Here is an 18,071-nt window from a genome sequence, read left to right as displayed (position 1 = left end):
GGGCTCCTTCTGAATATCCACATGGTTGTTTTTAGTTTTTTATGCAGAAGTGCAAAAGTAGCGAGTAGCAATCAGAAGTAGCGTAGCGAGCTACTTTTTGGTAAATATAGCTGAAGCTGTAGCAAAGGTATTTTTTAAATGTAGTGTTTTGATCACTGTTGTACTGTGAACCCAAACTGACATGTCCGATATCACAGCGTGTAAATGCAAACATATGATTCATGGATGGAATTAAACTAATCTAATATAATGCTGCAGTTGCCTCACCTCATGTCACTGATTCAGTTATTGTTTCACGAGACATATACAGAACTTTAGCTAAAAATTCCTAAGGCCAGGGCTAGAATATAATGAGGTTTCTCCTTCAAAGAACTTGTTCCCCTCTGCTTGGAGTAAAAATATAATTATTTTAGTAATCCACAGCAATAATTACATTTTTTTTTATCAAATTCCCCTTGCAAAAGTAAAATTGTCTTGCGAAAATAAGTTAGAAATGTGAATTTGACATTCATTTATGTTTTACTGAGTAATATACAAGGTGTTACTATGAGGTACACTCAGTACACCTGTTACAGCATATGGGGAATTAATAATACAATAATATTGCTAATAAAAAGAAATAATCACAATCACCTCATCAAAACCCCAAACATGTGTGCTTGTAAGCTATTATTATATAAGCAAAGCGAGCAACAAAACTCTAGGGTATTTGGGAAAAGGCACCTAAGTCAAAAACCATTTTGAAACTACGACCATCTGCCTCTTTCTCCCCTCACTTCAAAGTTGTCATCCTGGGGAAACAATGCCACAATATCTGCGTGAAGGGGATTGAAACCTTAAAGGAAGATACAACAAAGCATCGACCACTGATATTGCAAAAATGGTTTGGAAAATGAAAATATAAAGAAATCCTTGTGAGCAGTTGCAACAGAAGTGAAAATTCTACCAGCCATCAATTTCGAATCCATAAGTGTAATGGAAAACAATTCATGCAGCATAAATGGCCACTGAATATTTCACCTCAGAACAACTGCTTTCCAAATGTGAGAAGACCATATAAAAAATAAAATGTCAAAATGTTTAATACTTGGTAGAATGATTTTATTCCTTATTGCTCATCATTGAACATACAGATATACACGTATAAAGAACCCTGCAAATTACAAATTTTCTCATGAGATTCGATTACAGTACATATAAATATGATTATGAATGATAAATACTAATATTTCAATTACATATTCAATGATTTAACTCTGTATATGTATAAACATACAAAAACATGAAAATTTGCTCAACATTTTCTGCTTATTTCCCAACATGACAAAAGTTATCAATCCTCCTACTTAACAAACTAAAATCTCAGGGTAAATACAAAATGGAACAGTATAACACACTACACTCATGTACGTTGTAGCCACCTTACTCTGAATGTACATGTGAATACAATTTTTTTCTTTGGTGAGTACTGGATGAGCATTTCAAGTGTGGTGCCTCAGATTCCACCTTTAGGCCGCGTCCGAAACATGCAAGAGCGTACTTGAAGCGAATATCCTAAAAGTGCAAGTAAAATCGTCGACTGGAAGTGAAAGTCTTTTGAACTGCACTTCCACCGCAGCACCACATACGATCAGTATAGAAAACTGAGAACACATTGTTTTCTGCATATTTTAAACACTTGTTTTTCACCATAGAAATCACAAAGCACTTTCAAATGTTCTCATAGATACATTTCCACACAGAAGAACTTCAAGCAACAACTTTCTGGCCTATAACGTATATTTAATTTGTGTTGATGGCTTTCTACCTCCGTGATTTCAAACAAATGAACAAGTGTGGAAATCACATGATCAATCTGCAACGATCCGTGCTCCAAGCTGTGGTCTCAATTGCTTGTGTACTTGGCGCTTTCGAACTGCACTAGGATACGTCACTTCCATCAAGACTGTACTTCAGGTCTGCGCTTTGTACCTTTCGGACACAGCCCGAGTCTAAAAAGTGTGATCTTAAGCACCGAAAGTTGTACACAAACACAATACTTTCTGAGCAAATTTATTTTTATGTGTTACCTCACAACCAAAATATTGCAAAGTAACCTGATACAATATTACCTTTCTTAATTTCAAATAACAGTACTGATACATCAGTACGAGTTGATACATATCTGCAGGAATTTATTCACCAATACCATCGACACTTTTTTAGAGTTTGGGTATTTCTCTGGTCTAGGGATTATTCGAAATTTCAATTTATTTTACGCAGGCATTATATTAGAAAAAAAATATAAAAACTGGATTGAACGATTTTTAATTTTTACAATTTTGAAGCATTGATACCGATGCCAATCAGAAAGAGCATCTGTAATGGAATTGATTTAGCCCTATTTCAAATGAAAATAATGTAAAGGTTCTTTCCTTCTTTTTGTGTACATACACAGTACAGTCAATAAGTCATGGAATGGCCGTGCGACTGTGAAAATGAGGTTTGCTAAGGTTTGTCAGCTGAAGAGGGACCCACCTGGAACACACTTTTTTGAACCCAAGTTCGTCAATCAATGATATGATTCACTGTTTCAAGCAATATGCCCAGAATATCCCTCTGCTTAATACAGCATGCAGAAACTAGTACACCAATGGCGGAAGGGTATCGGAGACTACATAAAAAAGTGATGTTACCCTTTAAAAGAGGACATTCCAAACTTTCATTTGAATGTAAAAACAAACTTCCCTCACTCAATAAAAAAGTTATAGCCCAGGAAAAAAACTTATTGAAGAACTTACATAATAAAATGGTAGATATATATTGATAGACCCTATACTTACAGTAGAATACAAACATTGCTTCTAATTATCTATATTTTGTTAGTAATTATTAGAGTATTAACAGCATACAAAGGACAAATTACATTTATTCTAATTTAAAAAATGAAACAAAGATCCCCAGAATGTTAATGGATATGGTATACTTCATTCTCTATAAGTATTTGCTAATACGAAACTAACAATAAAAACAAATAATAAAATATAAAATCAGAGGGAAAGATTTCATTAATAAAACAACTTCATCAACATTTAACGGTGGGATTACAAAACATGAACACAAAATTACAGTCTTGCATGAATAACTTCAATGAGGTTATTTTGACTAGTAACCTTTATAAAGGTCATAAAAGCTGACACAATCAGTACTTGGCTACTCATTGTTTTATGAAAATACCTTATAACCAACAGAGTGCCTTGAAATTTCATTCCTTTAATCCGGCGTCAGGAGATGCAAGATGAGAAAATAAGTTTGCAACATATGTTGGTTTTATTGCCTGGGTGTATATGTATGTGATCAATATAGAATACATATTTGCATTTATCGGCACCTTTTGTATACAAGTTAAATTTAAAATTCATTATGTATTTCTCACTTTTGTATATTTTATTAAACCCTTTCTCTCTTTCATCTTTATGTGCAAGCTGTGAACATTTTTTTGAATAAGGGTCAGTCAGTGGAAAACAAGCCACCTTGTATATCTCGACATGTAGATGCTGCCACTGGAAGGGGATTCCGTTGTCGGCCGGTAGATGGCAGTCGCATCGCGACTTGCGTGAGCTCTGTGAAGTGCAGACGTGCAGGGACTTGCCTTCCGGCATATCATGAGGGCCAGTAAGGGAGAGCCGTCGAGTGTTTCCTGATGGCATAAGGTGCTACTACACAAAACATTCACCATCGAATGATGGCACTGTATGGGGAACATCCTGCAGTGACCTCAGACTCCACTCCTTCACCTTCAACAGAGATGAACAATGTTCCCCATACACTGCACCAATCCATGGTGAATGTATCACGTACTAGCACCTTCTGCCACCAGGAAACACACGACTGCTCTCCCTTACTGATCCTCATGATATGCCGGAAGACAAGTCCCTGCACATCTGCACACAGAGCTCACACAAGCCAGCGATGTGACTGCCATCTACTGGCTGACAACGGAAGTGCCTTTTAGTGGCAGAAGTTTCATGGAACCGCAGCATCTACACGTCGAGATATACAAGGTGGCCTGTTCGCCACTGACTGACCTTTATAAATTGTCAAAGAGATTATATGTATGACTTTCATTTATGTAATTACTCTCTCACATGTCCTAGTACGTAATTTCTTCCATCCCATGAAAAAACAATTAGGAATTCTTAATTTTAACCATGAACATAATTCATAAAAATTCACATAATTTATAAGTAAATGTTTCTGTAAAATGGGGGGTGCAAGATACCAATAGTTTGATATTTCAGTCAGTAGCATTTTATAGGTTTGTCGCCTACCTACAGTTGGGTAGGAAAGGTCAAACCTGCAGGTTGCATTGTGATTTATGCAGGTTTTTTAGATTTTTAACTTTTTTACCTGTGAATAGGTCTACTGTACAAGTTTTTTTAGGGAACGGCTTGGTTTTTACGTACTTCTAATAGCAAAAACTTAATATTTTAAATGTACCCTAACCAACACTTAACCACAATCCTCATATTACATTTTTGACGAAGTACTATGCCAAGTACTTAGTTTTTTATACGAACCTGAGGAAAGAGATAGTCAATCTCTGAAACGTCGTTCTACAATAAGAGCACTATACTCACATACGTAAGTACAATTTTTAACTTTCCTTTTTTATTTCAGTCAGGTTATAGGTAAAGCTTGGTAGTAAAAGGTAGTTGAAATTAAAACATTTCTCAACAAATGTATAATTTACCAGGGCATATTTTTCGGCAACCCCACTACACACACACACACACATCTTCATATTAGTACAAGTTATTAATATCATCATGTAAAGTGTTTTTCTATTTCATTACAATATGCATAATTTTTCCTCAAGTATGTTTGAATTTGTAAATTTTGTTAATGAACAACCATATCCTTTTTATATATGGTATACCATATAATAATATTTCACATTAAATTTTAATTAATTGACAATATTTGCTTTTTTTATCTGAAATATATAAAGCCATTTCTAAAATATGTTGTGTCTTCGCTGTTTATCAGTTAACTATGAAAAGGTGTAAGACTAGATTCAATAACTTCCCTGTTCTTTAAGAATACAATAGAGAAATGGTAGCACAAAATTTAAAAAAACTGTACACTCAAAGTTTATAAACAGGCTTGAAATGGCACAAACTCCTGAGTTATCATAGAGGCAAAGTTATTTTGCCATGGACTACAAATTTTGTTCTCCAACTTCATTGGTCTAAATTAAGCTGTTCAAAGACAATAAGTACACTATTACATCTCAACATGAAATGCTAATTAAATCAATATATAATTAACTATGTTTATATCAAGTGAAAATGGGTTATAATTTTTAAAGTAAATGAACAGACATCATTCTGCACCATCCACTTACTCTATACAAACACAATTTTTAAAATACCTATAAAGAACAATTTGAACACTTTTACAGCAATGCATGCATATATTAGTATGCAATGAAAGAATAGTAAGAATATACATATTTGCAGGCATAAACATTATGAACATGCAAAATAATACATATAATAAAAAAATATTATGCATCATCTGCAATTGATGCATATTTTACAATTCCTTCTGTCGCCTTAGTTTAATTTCACCATTTTATTTAAATATTGTTTTATTGTTCATGAAAAGTGAGATTAAGAAACATTTTATGTACTTTGAAACAATAAAAGAACAACATGCAACACAGATAAAAAGCTCTTAAATTGTTGTATTTTCTCTTTGTGATATGAAGGAAACATCGATATTTTTAAAGAAACAATAATTACAGTGTTATAAATATTAAAACATCTTAGCATTATTAAATTATTCTGATCAAAGAGTAAAAGGTAAGATGTGTACTGTAAGCAAACTCCCGTGTTCTTTAAATGTGAACACTAATTTTTGACAAATTTTCTGCACTAAGTTTGCGTGGATTAAATAAAGAGAACACACTTTAACCCACTCACTCTGCTTAAATCAAGGAAACCAATGAATATTTAATATTTCCCAATCAACAGTTACACTGTTGTTTTTCATTTATGTGCTTTGTAATAACAATTCTGGTACATAGAAAATTAATAAATACTAACAAATCAAGGCATGTTAAATATAAATTATAATACAGCCACACACTACTTTTATTGCTTACCATATTGAAACATTGAAAACAGCTGGAATTTTTTAAAAAAAATCCAAGCACTCTCTTTGGGATCAAAGGTGTCATTATTTTAAAAGTTGACCACTAATGATAATCTCCATATTGCTGCTAAGAAGTATTTTTTTAGACAATTTCTTGCCACAATAGCTGCATACTATACATTCCACCTTCACTTAAACAGAAAAGTTAGTCACTCAAATGTATTAATTTTTCACCCATACAAGCACCAATGCAGCTTCAACTATATTAAGCAATATTCCATTCCAAAACCAATCAAGTTACAAAACAGCAAAGCAAATTATAAAGAATCAATTATCCTATTTATCATTGCATTTCACATGTATATAATACACAGAGAAAACATTTAAATACAATTACTTTACCTCATATTATTTCATTTTAAAACAGTTCATTTATCTTTTGCGAATTTTATTTTCACCCATTCTCGCATATAATAAAATACTTTAAAAAAAATTAAAGAGGAATTCATCAATATATGTTGCTAACTAATGCAGTCTCATTAAATTTCTCCATTACTTCTAATACAATGAAATTTATTATATTCTTCTATTTTCCATGAAAAAATCTATTAAAAGTACTTGATGATCAAACATGACTATATTCAAAGGATTGGTGCCAATATGCATTTCTCCATGAAATTTGTTCAAATTGTTATTTTTGACTGTTGGTAGTTAGACTGGTAAATAGGAGCAGACACTATATTTGGGTATGTTAATCTGCAAAAGTTTCATTTTAAAAACATACACCTTATTCACTTTCATTACTGACAACAAAAAAACATTACAGATGTTTCAAAAGTAGGTGATATGAATTTCTATATGCTCAGATTATTAACCAGCAACAGTCAACGTAACCAATCTTTAAAGACAAAAGAAGGCCACATGCATTTAAAATAATTGTGAAATATTAAATGTTTTATAATGTACGAGTATGTGCATGTAAATATACTGGGTGTTTCATAAATAACTGAGGGATTACAAAAATGTATTGCAAGAGAAAAACCAGTCCGGAACGAACGAGAAACTCAAACGTTTTTGTTTTTTTTTGTTTCTTTTCTTTACACCTACAAATGTTCAATGTGTGCATTACGGGTGATATGGCACACATCGTCACGATCTACTTCTTACCACAATCGTATTAACATGGGTCTGTCAATATCACACGGCATCGGTGAGACTGTCTTTCATGAAACCCCATAAAATGAAATTACATGGGGACCAGAACATTGCACAAAACACTGTGGGTGATTTGAGTGTCACCTAGTGGCACGGATATGAACTCACAGCTTAACAAAAGATACACGCACAAACTGTTTGTGTTCCTCGATCGTTCTGGACTGGTTTCATTAATGTAAGTTCAATAGTTTACTTGTAATACATTTTTGTATCCCCTCAATTATTTATGAAACACCAGGTGTATATATATATTCATCATTTACATATAAAAATTGTACTAAAAATTCAAGGAAGTCCACATTTATCACAAACGACAAGGGAGCAAGTGGTGCTTCATGCAATTACCTGGTCCGGAGGTGTCCCATCCTCATTGTGCACCTCAACGACATGCCTTGCATTCTGTTCTCCCTCAACCGTTCCTTCACTTTTAGCTGCAGCGTTAAGTACGCTCGCCACACCCTCGGCTACACTTGACAACAAAGATGCTCCATCTTGCTCCTTATCCGAACCCTGATCCTCATTCGGACAACACCTCTCAATATGAGAGGTCTCTCCATCACTCAGAGCTATTCCGAATATGAAATATCCCAAACCGGATCCAACGAAGATTCCCAATGCTATGTAAGTGTTGTATGTCATAACGGACAACATTAGTAAATATCCTACTATATCTTCAACAACATGCAGACCAGTTTGGTGAAGAAGTAGCAAAAGTCTGAAAAAAATGTTATACCAGCGCTAAGAACATTTTAGATATTTCAATCTGAAAATAATACTAATGAAAATTATTTTTGAAATATTTACAGTTCATGTTTTGGGAAATGAGAGATGTGGTAGTAAATAGATATAAAGAGTTGATGTACTCACTTATCCATGCAGCCGGCCCCCATAGTGGAGTGGTTAGCACATCGCCAGGTTCAAATCCCATTCATAGCATTAGCATGGGTGTTTGTGAGCGTGCATTCATGAATTTCATCACTCATCTCCATCTTCACAAATGAGTCAAAAGTGGCACAAAAGGCAAAGTAAATTAAAAGCAAATCAATCAATCAATCCATGCAACTGTTTTTTGTTATTGTTCTAGTAATTTCCTTGGCCTCACCATCAGGTGTATAGTCAACAAATTCATAACCACAGTGTACAGAAAACCAGAAGCAGGCAACCAATACTTCTAGGCCCTTTCCATCCTCCTGTCCAAACAAAAGGCTAACATGTGGTGGCTACACTTTTATCAAACAGCCTCCAAAACCTGAGAAGAGGATCTAAGGCAGTGGCCTATAGCGGACTATATTCACATTAACAGGAAATTCTGACTATCACATATTTTGAGATCACCGGTTTGCATTTTTAAATTTATTTCACTACAGGCTGCTAAATTACAGACAGGGGCTGCATGCGGCCCACGAGAAGTGTTTTGAAGATCACTAACCTACAGGAAGAGATAGCCACCATCACAGAATTAGCCTCAAAACATGCTTACAATGAATTCCAACTCTCCATTTGGTGTAGTAAGGCAGAAATGCAGGTCAGAAAAGTTTAAGGCTACGGGAAGATTTGCCACGTAGTGACGATGTGGTGGATGCAGTGCAAGCGAGCGTGCAACGGAGTCCAGTGAAATCTCTTAAACAAAGATCCTTGGAACTGAGATTGGCAAGGTTTACGTTACACAGTAGCTATATTATGCAAGAAAGTGAAAGCCAGGCCCTACAAGTTGAGATTTGTGCACGATCTGATAGAAGAGGACTGTGACATGAGGAAGGAATTTTGTGAATGTTGATGGTGTTGATTGCCCTTCAGCCTCACACATAAGCAGGATAACCCCAAGGTCAATGTGTGATGTGCAGTTTCCATGGGCCACCTCATTGATCCATTCTTCTTCAAGAGGACATGATGAAGAGCTACTTGAACGTGTTACAGACATTCCTTGTTCAGGAACTTCAACCATCATCAATGAGATCCACTTTGTAAGCCCATAGTGTAATATTACTCATGAATGACGTATTGAGACTCAATAGACAGGTGACTCAGGAAGGTTATGTCATTGGCTGGGCTTCTGCGCTGGGCGAGCGAGAAGTCTAGCGTGGCAGATCCTTGCCGACTGGGAGAGACTTTGGATGAACTGGACACAGGCTGGACAGGCTGAGTATACTGCATTACCGTCTATCAACCTTTTGGGGCCTGCATGGCCGGGTGTAATTTACCTAAAGATAATAGAGTTATTTTGAGTTCTTAAAAGTGCAAGAAAAGGAATTTGTCTTTGTTTTAATTTTTTTAGGTAGATTGCTCCGGGTCATGTTGGCTGTGGGGGTTTTGGGCAGGGCTGCGGTTGGCTCAGACTCGTGTATCCGTTACTAACTGACTGGTAACAATCAAATGGGACGAACTGTACTAATTTAACTGGGCATTAATCCATAGAAATTACTGTTGAGTTAACTAAATTTGGAAAGTATAAGTAATAATATTATTTGTAATAAAGAATATGTGTTAAAGAATATTAAGTTTAAATTGTATAATTTAAGTACCTAATATATGATCATTACATTCCACTGCGCCAATAAGACAATCCTCGTCTCACTTCTGTAGTATTAAAGGGGGAAACAAGAGACGTAGAGGATTATAAGAGCAGAGCATGGTTACATGCTGGTTCTGTCTCTGGTACTTGTGTACAATTGGCTATCAATATATCAATATTTCTAGGTTGGTTAGACTGTAAAATGGTGCGGTAATATGGCTACCTCTCGGAATTATTATACAGTAGATATTACGGGAACAGTGGATGGGAGGAATTTTGTTCCGCCTTTTCCCCCACTTTCATCAACTCGTAGAGAACATTCTGCTTCACAGTTGTTAAATGAATTTGTTGGACCCTTTCAACACACTCCTGAAAATGCCCAAGGACGACAAAGGGAGGGGGAAGATGTAGAAACGTACGTAAAGGTACCTTGTAAACCTCGGTGGGTGAATAAACGCCCAAGTAAGCCTATGGAAAGTTCGTCGTCGTCTGATGAAGACGAACGAGTATTATATAATAGGTCCGATTTGAGAAAGTTAAATATGGATATGGCCAAAGAAAATTTGACTCAATTAATAGCTACTGTACCTATAGTTAAGGAAATTAATGCTGAAAGCCTGTATAGATTTCTGTATGTATTGCAGGGTATTAAAGACAGAAAAATGTTTCCTTCTCACGAGATTATGCTCGCAGTTTTACCAAAATTAAATACTGAAATGGGTAAATTATGGATGAAATGTATAATTGAAAATATCCCTTGGAATGATGTAGTTCAAATGATCTTAAATAAGTATGCAACTTCTATTGGGAGGCAGTATTTATGTAATAAGTATGTAATGGGTAATCAAAGAGACAATGAAACTCCATTAGAGTATTTAGAAAGTAGAGTTCGAGCTGCTAAGATTTTGCAGTATGATATTGATGAACGTACATTTGTGAGTTATCTTGTGGATAGACTTAAACCTCAGTATTCCCAAAAATTGTATCTAAAGGGGATACCTAATACTTTAAATGAATTGCAGAACGAATTGAAAGTTTTAGACAAACTTTCTTATTTGTCCAAGGATTTTTGGGGATTGCATAATATGGAACGACAATTCAAGGCTAAAGGTCATGCATTCAAAGAATATACGCCCAAATATTGTCGTAAATGTTCAGCAAGTGATCATTTTGAGCGATGGTGTCCGATGCAGGTGAGAGTTGCTCAATTTGCTTTGCAAGGATCATGTAGTGACATAGGACCCAGACAAGGTGGTGAAACTAATGTGACTGCTGTGTTTGTTGAGTGTAAAATCAATAATCTGAATTTATTGGCATGTTTAGATTCTGCGTCAACATATAGTTTAATTAGTGAAAGTCTCTTAGAACGAATAAAGACTAGGGGAACTGTTGGAGAATGGGATCTTGATATGCAAGTGATAGTTGGTAACAACAACCTTATGAATATTAATAAAGGAGTTATGTTAAATGTCGGTCTTGGAAATTTATCGTGGACCATAACTTTTCATGTTTGTTAAAACATGCCTCTAGACTTAGTGCTTGGTGTGAGATTTCAGAAACAGTGCCACATGGTGATTAACTATTTAGAACAAATTGTTGGTTTTTCCGGAAGTGATGAGAAAATCCCTATTAAATGGACATCTGAAAGCTTATGCAAAAATTTTCGGGTTTTACAGAATATAGGTCAAAAACAAAGACAAGATCGTCCTTCATTTCCTGTACGTTCTCCTGCCCAGGGTTCAGCCAGCACGGGCTAAGGTGTCGGAGCTTGGTCTTATCAGCGCACGAGAACTGACCAAGGTCAACATGTAGCTTTCCAGCAGACAGCAGGTGCGAACCAGGAAAACTTCGTCAGAAATGTAAACAATGGTGAGAACTCCTTTCGGAGCCAGTCTAGGACTTCATGGAGGCCACAAGAGAGAAGGCATGGACTCGAATCCAGATCTTCTGATGTTTCTGGTGCATCTTTTGGACAGTTTGCATTAGAGGATACTGAACAACAGTTATGCGATGGAGTTGGAGGGATGACATGCGCAAACCCCTATAACTATTACGAAACCTTGCTCTAAAGCTTGAATCTTGGTTGTGTATGAAGAGTATGTTTGAAATGTGAAGTCTGAAAAGATGTGTGTAACTAGGAGTACACTATATGCTAGAAAATTGTATTTTTGGGGGAGAGGTTGTTTTGTAAGCCCATAGTGTAATATTACTCATGAATGACGTATTGAGACTCAATAGACAGGTGACTCAGGAAGGTTGTGTCATTGGCTGGGCTTCTGCGCTGGGCGAGCGAGAAGTCTAGCGTGGCAGATCCTTGCCGACTGGGAGAGACTTTGGACGAACTGGACACAGGCTGGACAGGCTGAGTATACTGCATTACCGTCTATCAACCTTTTGGGGCCTGCATGGCCGGGTGTAATTTACCTAAAGATAATAGAGTTATTTTGAGTTCTTAAAAGTGCAAGAAAAGGAATTTGTCTTTGTTTTAATTTTTTTAGGTGGATTGCTCCGGGTCATGTTGGCTGTGGGGGTTTTGGGCGGGGCTGCGGTTGGCTCAGACTCGTGTATCCGTTACTGACTGACTGGTAACAATGAAATGGGACGAACTGTACTATTTTAACTGGGCGTTAATCCATAGAAATTACTGTTGAGTTAACTAAATTTGGAAAGTATAAGTAATAATATTATTTGTAATAAAGAATATGTGTTAAAGAATATTAAGTTTAAATTGTATAATTTAAGTACCTAATATATGATCATTACGTTCCACTGCGCCGATAAGACAATCAATCCTCGTCTCACTTCTGTAGTATAAAAGGGGAAACAAGAGACGTAGAGGATTATAACTTCCAGCAAGATGATGCCCCCCACCATTTGCCCTTGATGTTAGTGAGTTTCTTGATGGTCAATTTGGGGGGGGGGGGGTAGATGGATTAGCTGCAGAGGACACACACCTTGCGATTACTGGCTGTGGGGATGTGTCAAGACCCAATTGTATGAACAGAAACCGACAGATCTTGATGACTTGAAGTTCAAGATATGTGATGTGATTCACAACATTCCAGACAAGCACCGTCAGAATGCAATTCTTGGTTGAAACGAAGATTGCAAGAGTGTTTGGACATGAATGGTGCCCAGCTGGAGATGAACCAAACCAAACATTAATTTTAAACTTTCCTCTGTGTAACAAACAATATTTCGTTGTAATAAACTCATTACCGTAAAATGGGGTGACTTCGGACATACAAGGTGACTTTGGACATACAAGGTGACTTCGGACATACGAGGTGACTTCGGACACGTGCATGCGCAAAATATTCCATTGTTGAGGGTCAGACGTAGGCCCCAACCAAAATGCAACAATGGGAAATAATCTGAGCTAACAGTCTTACAATTGTGATATAATTGGTTCAAGGTCAAATATCTTGTGATCAGCAGAGAAATAACACATTACTGTAGCCAGTTGGCTTGTCAATTTTGCATTGGCTCCTGTAAAACCTCATTGTGCAGACATGCGTGTTTGACATTAGCACCTTATGAGTAACGAAATACTATCTTAATTTATATCATTACTTGAAGCATACTTTGTGGGATTATTAACTGCGTATTGTTTCTATTTTAGGTCCATTTGTAATGAATTTCAGTGTATTGTGAGGTGACTTCGGACATGCCAAAGACATATAAAAAGAAGTTAGGAGGCCGTTTCTACCAAAACTATACCAACGAAAACTTAGAAAAGGCCCTCCGTGCTGTTTCATCACAAAGGATCAGCATTCGCCAGGCATCAAATGTGTACCAGGTACCAAAAAGAATGCTCTCTGACAAATTAAATAAGAAACATGTAGGCTCTCATGGAGGACAAAGGTGTTTGACAGAGGGAGAAGAAGAAAAGTTAGTAGATGACCTTAATTGCACTGAATGGGGCTTTCCATTTTGAATTGCTGATGTTAAGCTTATTGTACAGGGGTACCTGAACAGACGTGGCAGGATAGAAAAACGTTTCAAAAACAATTGCCCTGGTAGCGAATGGTGCAGACTATTTCTTTCTCACCACGTGGAGCTTACAAACAGCTTTGGGGAAAATATAAAACGGTTCCACGCAGCTGTAGATCATGGCGCACTCAACAAGTATTTTGATAATCTTGAAGAGTCAATACAGGGTGTTCCAGCAACCAATATAATCAACTACGACAAAACAAACTTTTCAGATGATCCGGGGAAATCAAAGGTGATCGTAAAGAGAGGCTGCAAACATCCAGAAGTTATAAGAGATACATCAAAAGCTAGCACATCTGTCATGATAGCAGCAGCCGCCGATGGGTTTCTTTTACCGCCTTACGTGGCGTGTAAGGCAACTTATGTGCACCCGACATGGATAGAAAATGGTCCTGAGGGAGCCCGATGGTCAGGATGGTTTGATATGACAGTGTTTGAGGACTGGTTCTTCAAGTTGTGTGTACCTTATTTAAACTGTCTAAATGGTTCAAAAGTTCTCATTGGAGATAATTTGTCCAGTCACGTCTCCCATGATGTCATCCAGAAGTGCATTGGAAGTGAAGTTCATACTACTTCCACCGAATGCAACCCACCTGTGCCAACCCCTTGACATTGCTTTTTTAAGACCTTTAAAAGGGGCATGGGATGTCATCATGAAAAACATATTGTGATGTGTATATTACTCACAGCTAATTAAGAGAAATGTTACAAAGATCAATTACTTATGAGTGTGAGTACGAAATGTCGACCAAAACAACATTTCAGAGGTCAAGACTGCCTCCTTCTTCAGGTTAATGCGTATTCCTAGACACCTGACATGGTGTCACATTAAAAAAGTGTTAGTTGAGGATACAGGTAAAATGTTTTGGTAAAAAACACTTATGGAAAAAATAAACATTGTAGCTGTAACGTTCACACTAATAAAACTCAAATCTAAAACCGCGCGTTTCTTATTCTAAAAACACTTAAAAGAAACATCCTACGCGGCTGTCAGAAGCCACCTGGCCAGTGCTTGGGAGAAGCGATTGTCCAGCGTATGCTCAACACGGAGAAGGAAGCTACCTTCCCCTCCGTAGTTTTCCCCTCTTGAAACTGGTGTGTCACCAGTCCAAGGTGAACTCAATTTCCACCACGGTGGCCCTTTTGACCTCGGATGTAACATGGAAACCCATCTTGGCGTTATTATTTACAGCTTTATCCCATTTTTTGAAAAATGCAATCCATCCGTCTTCCAAATTGCAGTCATCTCTGTTAAGTTTATTCCAATTATCTGTGTATATACAGACTGTTTCATAAACATTCCTATCCAATTTATTGTTCACTTTCGTGAGAACTTCCCTTGTTGCGATCTTATGTCCACTAACTAATATGTGCTCTGATAGTCCTGTTTTGGGTATACCCTCCTTTATATCCTTGTCATGTTCACCCCACCTGACGCGCATACTTCTCCCCGTCTGTCCCACGTATTCGCATCCAATCTTATAAACTCCATTTTGCCCTTCTGGGTTATCATGCCTATCCCCTCCCCCTTTTTTATATCCTGTGAAATGCTTTTCGATGCTTTGAGGTGCTTTCATGCCACATTTTACACCATATCCTCTCACTGATGAAAAATTAAGGTAAACATTTGACTTTATCCCATTGGAGTGTTCGGATTTCTTGTGGAGGTACAAGTTGCCTGCCAACGGTTAATGAAAAACCCCCGTTATAATCCCTTTACCAGTTTTGGTAAGGCACAGGTCCAAAAAGTTGATCCTCCCGTCAACTAGGTTATCCCTGGTGAAGCCGATTCTGACATCTTGTTTTCCTAATTCGGTAAAAACCTTGTCAAGTTCATAATCGTCCCCGATTATGAGGATGTCATCGACATACCTCCCATAATATTTCAACCCTTCCCCTACTCGTTCTAAAGCTCTTTTTTTGACATAGTGCATAAAGATATTGATAGGGTTGCCCATGGCCAACCCTTCTTTCTGTCAGAAGATATTGTCATTTACATAAAAGTAATTATACCCTGTTACTAGGAAAAACCATCTTACATATTCCCACGCCACCAAAATTTCAACGCCGTTATCTAACAACCACCTTTGGAAGCAGTCCCCAGCTTTTTCCGGGGTACACTGGGATACAGATTAATTACGTCAAAGCTACTGATTGTGTCCATTTCCCCAATAACTAATTTTTCAATATACTCTTTTACCCTAAGGGAGTTTTTAACACTGAATTGGGTGTCTACATTAATTTTCCCCATTCTCTTAATCAACTCTTTGACTAAACCGTAGCCTGGGTGTTCGTACATTGGGATAATGGGTCTAAGTGGTACCCCCTCTTTATATGTCTTTGGTATGCCGAATGCAGTGGAAATATTCTCTTCCTTGACGCCCTTAAGGAGTTAGGGTAAAAGAGACGGAATGTACGGTCTGGTTTTTCCGCAGCTGGCATTTGAATTTGAATTAAATTTTTTTGGGTGTGTCAGCGCTGAGGTTATTTTGCACCTGTTACACTATACTGGGTCCAGCCCCTTATCATAACAAAAATAAAAATGTGTCTGAAAACTAAAATTTCCTTACCTTGGTTAAAAGCTGAAGCTAAAAGGGGCGCTCAGTACAAATAAGGACAAAACACAGGATGACACAGAATTATACTGGCCATGGGGACAGTCGCCAGAGCCTCGTTAGTCTGCAGTCCAGGGTGTACTACGTGGAAGTGAGGTTGACTATTGGGTGCACTAAGGTTGACTATTGGGTGCACTAAGTGGAAGGAGCATCCTTTACACCCCCATTTTCCCATTTGATCGACAGCAAGTTTTAAAGAGGGTTCCAGATTTAAATCACGGTCCCACAGAAAATGAGAATGACTAACACTGGACTGATATATTTGTCGAAATGCTTCGAGATGTTCGAAGTGACAAGGCCCCAGAATCCCAGAGACGAGGAAAACGTATCAATATCGAACCCGGGAAAGGTGTTATGTGTAGCTTCCAGTCTTCATCACAACAAGATTCAAAGAATCCAGACACTAGAGAATTGTCGTCAGCAGAGGAATCGTCTGAAACCAGTGATTCTGATGACACCAAGTGCCTTCATTGTGGAAGACTGTGGTCAACAAGCAAGAAGATTGGGTCCAATGTCATAGTTGCAAGAGATGGGCACATGGCAAGTGTGCCAAATTTCCTAAGAAGCAGTATAAATGTGCTCAGTATGTGAAAAAGTAAATTAAAACGATATCCAATTGTAATAGTTGTACTTTTTCTGTTTGAATAATTTTATGTAAACATTGATGTAAATTTAAGTACTACAGTGTGTGTTATGATGTAAAAAAGTGTAGTTCATGTAAAAATACACTGTTTAAAACATTGTTTATTTAAAAAAAAATCATCATAATATAGATCCAAAGACAGCTCATACATGCAGCATACATCCGACTATATAAAAAACACAATGTGCCTGAAACCACCCCACATTGAGAGGAGACTTCAGACAAAATAAAAATGTATTTTTGTGTGTAATATAGTTTTAATACTTCGTGATTGTTTATAAAACTCTGATACATATAATTATTACATTTTGTGCAGATACAAGTATAATTGTGAATATTACTGTACAAAACAACCAAAAACTGTCCAAAGTCACCCCACTTTACGGTACTTTAAAAGTTATAGGTTCTTAGAATCTTGCAGGACCTTTGACACACACTGTATAATATGAAATGTTATTTATAGCACATTGTAAAAGACTGTCACGCCAACTGTGAGCAGCTAAAGACAGCCATCTTCAAGTACCACTGGGGGGGGGGGAGGCTGAAGATGAGCAGGAATTTTTAAAATTACACTACTGCTATGGCTTCATTTTCACATCAACTAACTCTCTAGCCTTCTCAAACCCGAAGGTTCATGGCTGCAGCAACAAAGGCCTTCCATCTGTCCCTATACTGAGCAAGATCTATATACTCTTTTCCATCCCTACCAATTTCCTTTAGATCCATCTCAACGTTATCCCTCCATCTTCGTCTTGGCCTTCCTACAGGTCTCTTACCATCAGGTTTCCCAACAAGAATCATGTAAACTCTTCTTTCCTCTCCCATTCGTGCCACATGGCCTGCCCACCTAAGTCTTCATGATTTAATCATGATAAATTAATTTAATGTTTCACCTTCATGCTACTGCACAAATAATAGATAATACTGAAGGTTAATAAGATTTTTTTAATAA

The 18,071-nt window shown here is 37.0% G+C and overlaps 1 protein-coding gene across 1 annotated transcript in view; it reads right to left on the bottom strand.

Moving 5' to 3' along the window:
* Window positions 1-1,079: 1,079 nt before the first annotated feature.
* Window positions 1,080-18,071, bottom strand: part of LOC145977874 (protein SLC31A2-like) — a 28,843-nt gene continuing 11,851 nt past the window's right edge. The window contains exon 4 of the mRNA XM_083110207.1: window positions 1,080-8,068. Coding sequence (XP_082966333.1) covers window positions 7,687-8,068 — 382 coding nt within the window. The 3' untranslated portion in view covers window positions 1,080-7,686. The remainder of the gene's footprint in view (window positions 8,069-18,071) is intronic.

The sequence above is a fragment of the Lepisma saccharinum genome, chromosome 23 (assembly GCF_977018435.1).
Source record: "Lepisma saccharinum chromosome 23, izLepSacc3.1, whole genome shotgun sequence".
Classification (NCBI taxonomy): domain Eukaryota; kingdom Metazoa; phylum Arthropoda; class Insecta; order Zygentoma; family Lepismatidae; genus Lepisma; species Lepisma saccharinum.
Note: the sequence above shows the minus strand (reverse complement) of the source record. Positions and strands in the feature narration are given on the sequence as shown.